Source organism: Juglans regia, chromosome 5 (genome assembly GCF_001411555.2).
Source record: "Juglans regia cultivar Chandler chromosome 5, Walnut 2.0, whole genome shotgun sequence".
NCBI classification, from domain to species: Eukaryota; Viridiplantae; Streptophyta; class Magnoliopsida; order Fagales; family Juglandaceae; genus Juglans; species Juglans regia.
Genome location: NC_049905.1, coordinates 14,618,269 through 14,624,363, shown reverse-complemented (window position 1 = coordinate 14,624,363; position 6,095 = coordinate 14,618,269). Strand labels below are relative to the sequence as shown.

The window sequence follows — 6,095 nt, the reverse complement described above, 5'->3', positions numbered from 1 at the left end:
ACCTGATGTGTACAACGAGTGGATTGATCCAGTCGCTAAAGATAATTATATAAGTGAGTTCATTTTATGTGAATAAATTATATCAACATGAGAATAGATATTATGTTTACCTTCTATTTCTTTTAATATGTTAGTTATTGTGTGTTTTCTTCCTGATTGTAAGAAAAACTTATTGAGATGTAGTCAGCCTTTGAAGAATCTTCTTCTTGTGACATGGACATATTTACGCAGTTTTTGAACATGAAGGTTTGCTTATTTTTGTGATGGTTTCGTTGGTCACAATAGATCAAATAATTTGTAATAGTGGTTCATGGTTGCTTGTGTGTGTGTGTGTTATATAGGGCCGGGGGAGGTTGATTGAAGAAATTCGAGATATGCCACTCCGAACAAAAGCTCGGGAATGACGGGCAAAAGAAAAGCCAAAAAAAGAAAAAGAAAAAAACATGCCTCTCCTTCGAGTTGTACTGAACGTGAGGTTCCAGAAAGGGAAACGTCGAAGCTGGCTTTATTCAAGGAACTTGTTGGCTTTAAATAGGCTTACAACATATATAGGTACGGAAATGGTAAAGATAATAGCTAGCATCTGAGTGATCTTGACGAGATCAGTGTTACGAGCTCTAGTTACCCAACGTGTTGAGCCTATAAAAACAAGTTGAGAATAATTTTCTGAATGCTTTATTGATAGACCTTTCTTACAATTTTATTGACGCTAGCATCCTACGTAAATTAAATGTTGAACGATACACTTCCAAAACAGGTCATACGAAAATTAAATGCGGATTGACATATTTCCTAAACAGTGCAACCTAAACAAATTATTTATTCTATAGCCATAAACGCGCTGGAAGCTCCTTCCTTATTAGCTGTGCACCTTCCATATCAATCCTCCGCAACAATCAGCAACCAATATTTGATCACGATATAATGCTGATTCTCCTTATTTATCTAGACTAGTAGTACTTAAGTACTGGGACTCCTACTATAAACTTCTTGCATCTCTTGATCATCCATCTCTAGCCAGGTAACATATACACTAAAATTCTGATTTAATCCTGGACAGTTGGGTTGGAAGATGCAAATCCAAGCAGATCTTTATCTTGTTCAAATAATGCCATGCCTTCTTCACTAAGAGTAATCCAAGCTTCTATTCCGCTGCCATCTCTCGTATCCATCAGAAATACGGAATTCTTGAACATCAGATTATTACCCATAGTCACCCATGTTGGCTTCCCCAAACCAAAGTCAGCCTCATATAGTGGATATCTGCACCAGCTGGAAATGAAAATGTGGTCTGTATTACCCTCTGAGGCAAAAAGACTACTAAGATGTTTGATATCTTGACTAACCACAGAGAAAGCCTCGTCCCCAGATAACTTTGATGCATAATCTTCACTAAAAGCTTCTTTTCATTTCCTTAACTCGATAACCAACCGGTGCAACTGTATCTCATTGTCTGTTGTCTCTCGCCGAGAAAACCACACGAGATTTCCAAAAGCAGTTTTAGGAAAGGGCGGAGTAAGCCTTTCGCGGATGTTCACCGCTTGGGTCAGTCTAGATGGCAATAGAAACTTGCGTTTTGATCTTGAGACAGTTATTGCACATTTCCAAATAAGAGATGAGATTGCTTCAACGCGAGTGGGCTGTAGAACGTTGGCACTGGCGGCTTTTGTCTTGAGAGCATCAATCTTTGGTGCATCAAACACGTACCTCCTTGAAACAGTCGTATCGTTCGCCAAGCTCATGGCTAGTGACGGCAATGTATGTCTCGGAGGTATGCGAGATGCGGCACTGAATTCCGGAGGCAGCACTGCTTCACCAGACGCGGCAAGAGCCGCGCTAGCCCAACTATTAGTGAACATGCTAGTCGTGGCTGCATCGGCTACCTTGTGGGAAACACACACACCAATGGCCAATCCACCACATTCAAAGAAGCTAGCTTGAACTAGAACCAAAGGTTCCAAGCTTGGTTGATCCATAGGTTCAGTCACTTTCGGAAGAAAGTGGTACAACATTTTCTGTTCGGGACGTTGTTCAAGAATGTCTGAGAGATGGCAATTGACTCGTGCTTCCAAATAATCAACGCCAGCATCGTTGCACTCAATTGAGACATTATTTTTTACTCTCCCAGCAAGTGGATAGAAACGACGCAGGGTTTCAGACAATGATGTCTTTAGCCTATGGGATATATCAACGGCCTTGAAATGGGGAAGATCACAAGGGTTGTTTGAGTAGAATATCACCACTGATATATAATTTTCGTGTAGTAGCTGATCTAAAAGGGAGAGGTCGAAGCATCTAAGATGATGGGGAGTTGGACAGGAAGGTTTTATTACCTCTCTATTGATCATCTCAACTTTGATCTCCATGGCTAGCTATTTGTCCACTTACTCTTGTACTTTGATATATATATATATATATATATATAGAGAGAGAGAGAGAGAGAGAGAGAGAGAGAGAGAGAAATGTTCCAAGAGGTTATGTCACCGCTTCACTATTAAAACTTAAATTAAAAACTACATTATTATATATAAATAACTTTCAAATCTATAATTTTATCCTATATTTAATTATATAGAGTTATAAGCTGCGTGTCTTAAGAGGTTACGTTGTAAATTTATCATATTCATTCAACATTATATAAACTAATGTCCTACTGCATTGTAAATTAATCAAAGCTAATTATAAGCTGACTTTCATGCGGGAATTAAGGAACGCATAAAAGGGCGGGAAACATGACGTAAATTAAGGCCACCTAGCTAGGACAGTCACCGCATGCATGCGAGCTTGATCTGTACAACTTCAATGAATTGTATTCATTTCATTTCGACACATACTCATTTCATTACGGCACATACTTCATCATTTGAGGGATGCGAGTAGTTGGCTTTATCCCTGGACCGTACCGTGTTTGATGTAATTTAAACTATCTTAATTTGTCTCATTATTATAAATTTTTCAAATTTTAATGCAAAATAGAACAAACAATTCAATTTTTTCAAATTTTAAAATAATAATAATATTCTAATAATATTTTATTTTACTATTCACAAATCATCTCAGTTCATCTCTAATCCAATCCATCCCATAGCCAATTATTACATCCATGCCCAGTATGCCACTATTAGGGGTGTTCTTCATCAGGGTTCCGACCCGGGAACCTTGGTGGATTCCCGGAAATCCGGGTTGTATCCGGGTTTTTTTTATTTTAGTAAAAGTCTATTTTATAATTTTTTTTTTTCTAAGAAGTCAAGCTCATGAAACGCATAATATTTGTGTTCTAAAAATACTAAATGCATGTAAAACAAAAAAGCAAATCCAATATTCATCTGTGCATACATCACAATGCAATCCATTACATATTACACTAATGGTATTTATAAATTACATTACCAAATACAAAATTACAAGAAATGAGTTACAAAATCAATAGCATAGTCTTCTCTCAGTGATTTAATCTCACCAAATAATAGTCCATTGTCAATTCCTATAGCCAATAAATCAAAAAGCTCATTAACTAGTTCTGCATATTATATTCAAATATAATATTAAAAATGAGTATAAAAATTGATGGTTTTATGCATAAAGATTGCAGCACCTCAAAATGGTTTTGAAATTAATGACGATACATCATAATAATGTCAAAAAATGCACCCAAACAGTCCAAGCAAGCTAAAGGGCAGTCATAGAAAAGATGCATATCAGATTCAATATCACCCAAAATAGTCTATTGTATGCTTGCAAATGCATGTGCTAGTGTTTGGCAATAATAGTGAACAACTCTAGACAGAGCATAATGGCAAAAAAGAGTTCAGATAACAAAAATCCTATTATTTCAGATAAGCTTGTTTGGGTAAGCAAAATTAAAATGCATTTTAGGCCAAGAACTATTGAGATTAGAAAAAAGAAGCATGAGCTAAACATCATTATTAGGCCACCAATACCCTATAAAAAGCCTTTGCTTTTCTCTGAAATAGTCAAGCAAAACAAGTCCTATAAAACTCTATTCACCACCAATCACAACTAACAAAATAATAACAATAAAGAATCTAAGCTAAACAAAAATCTAACAAATACCACCACGCACCAATGTCCCAAACAATCCATGAGTTATAAAAGCTCAACAGACAGAGAGAGAGTGAGGGTTTCGAGTAACTGGTAGATCTGGCCAACCAAAACACTACTCACACACTACCACAACATAACATGTTATAGATCTGGACGACGAAATAAAACCCAAAAAGAAAAGAGCAGATCTAGCAAAACGACAGCTCTACTAGTCACCGGCAACGATGGCTAGGGTTTCGGCTTTCCCCAACACACTCTAGAAATGAAAGAAACCTCTCCTTAAGAGAAGAGATCTAAACGCTCAAAATAGAGTGAGAGAGAGAGAGAGAGAGAGAGGAACATACCGAGAGTAGCGAAAAGGCTTCTATCTTCTGTGGATGGTGGCCTCTGATAGCACCGACGACGATGGTTGTGGTTTCGGTGCTCTGTCGAGAGAGAGAGAGAGAGAGAGAGAAGTTAGACAGAGAAGAGAAGAGAGAAGGCTTCTTCCCTTTATTATGGGCAAGAGACTGAAGAGAGAGAGCGTGGGTTTCGGTTTGGACTTTGGGCAAGAGAAGAGAGATCGAGAGCTAGGGTTTTCGTTTGACACTTTGGCGAGAGAGAGAGATGGAGAGCCAGGGAGTCAAGGACGAGGGTTTGGAAGTGGACTTTGAGCGAGAGAGAGAAGACATTGCAAGGAAGAATGAGGGCTTTTTTTTTATATATAACCCGGGTATCGGATGTTAAATCCGGAACCCAGGTTTCATAACCAGATCCGACCCGAATTAATTCGGATTTTGTAATGCGGGTTTCAGCCCGGATTTCATTTGAGCCAGAATCCGGTTATCTAGGTTTTATATCGTGTAACGACCCGATCCTATATTTTTAGGGATAAATTACATATAAATTTTTTTAAAGCTCAATAAATGAGTTAAAGCGAATTATCAAATGATTTTTTTTAAAACCTATAATTAAGGCTCCATTATTATTATTTTATTTTTTTTAATTTTTACTCCAAGCACGTGTGCGTTAGAGTCCAAACACTATTACTCTTCTTATTTTCTCTTCATAATAAAACTCCTAATTACCGGATTTGGTTCTATAAAATTCAAACACTCACGAAATCTAATCCACTTCCATGCACGTACGTTTCTTCTCCTTCTTCACTGGGGTTTTCATTCGTCTATATATAGAGCTAGGCTCATTACGTCCAACCCGAGCCAATTTTTCCAGCGTGAAAAACCACCAGCCCCATCCTCAAGCCGAAACCAGCCCCTCACACCACCAGACTATCACGTCATTTTCCCTCCACCTTGAATACCAAAGACAACCATGTTTTCTATTCAATCCTTCATCGCCCACTAGAAGAGTCGGATCACCGCACTGCAGCCACCAGATAGCCACCCAACAAACCACCTACACGACTGAAACCGGTGCGTTAGCACTGCCCAGCCTCACGTTTAGTCCCACTACATGGCTACCCCACTCCACCACCATCGCTCAGCCATGCCTTCACGTGCGCCCCAAACTGCTAGCCCACTGCACAGAACAAGTCCGAAAGAAAACTGCACATCGCAGTAGCAAGTTTCACCCCTGCTTGCACCCGTGCCGCAGGAAGCTCCTCCACGTCTCCTCCATCAGCCACAGCACCACGAAGGACCACCTAGATCTACCCTAGTCCACCTCGTTGCCCAGCTAGCAGAACCACTGCACGGCCTAACCTCAGAAAAGCCAACAAGCCGCTGCCATCCTCCCCTGTTTTAGCCCCTAGAAACAGAGTATTTTTGGAGCCCACCATAGAGCCAAGTTCCCACCTTTTCAACCATCGCACCTCGTCAGTAATGTCCTCAACACATGCCGCAACTCGGCTAGCTACGCCCTGGACCACGATACGTAAGTCCTCTCCCTCAAGCCGTGTCCTTTCCCCCTCGTTCATCTCGTCCCTCTCACTTGGTCTCTCTCTCTCTCAAGCTTTCCGTTTCTCTCTATCTCTCCAGCCTTGAGCCACCGAGGAACCACCCAGCTCTGCCGTTCTACACCACCAAGCTCGA

General features: G+C 39.9%; 1 protein-coding gene across 1 annotated transcript; it reads right to left on the bottom strand.

Moving 5' to 3' along the window:
* Positions 1-1,046: 1,046 nt before the first annotated feature.
* Positions 1,047-2,366, bottom strand: LOC109004130 (BAHD acyltransferase At5g47980-like). Its single transcript, XM_018982571.1, has 2 exons — positions 1,432-2,366; positions 1,047-1,263 (listed from the first exon to the last, which is right to left on the bottom strand). The coding sequence occupies exons 1-2, from the start codon at positions 2,364-2,366 to the stop codon at positions 1,047-1,049; spliced, it is 1,152 nt and encodes a 383-aa protein (XP_018838116.1).
* Positions 2,367-6,095: the final 3,729 nt, after the last annotated feature.

Bases quoted from the DNA above. Each gene is read 5' to 3' on its own strand.
- LOC109004130 (XM_018982571.1), bottom strand. From the start codon at position 2,366: ATGGAGATCAAAGTTGAGATGATCAATAGAGAGGTAATAAAACCTTCC. The intron at 1,264-1,431 runs GTTGGTTATCGA...CAGCTGGTGCAG, and splicing joins AATGAGATACAGTTGCACCG to ATATCCACTATATGAGGCTG.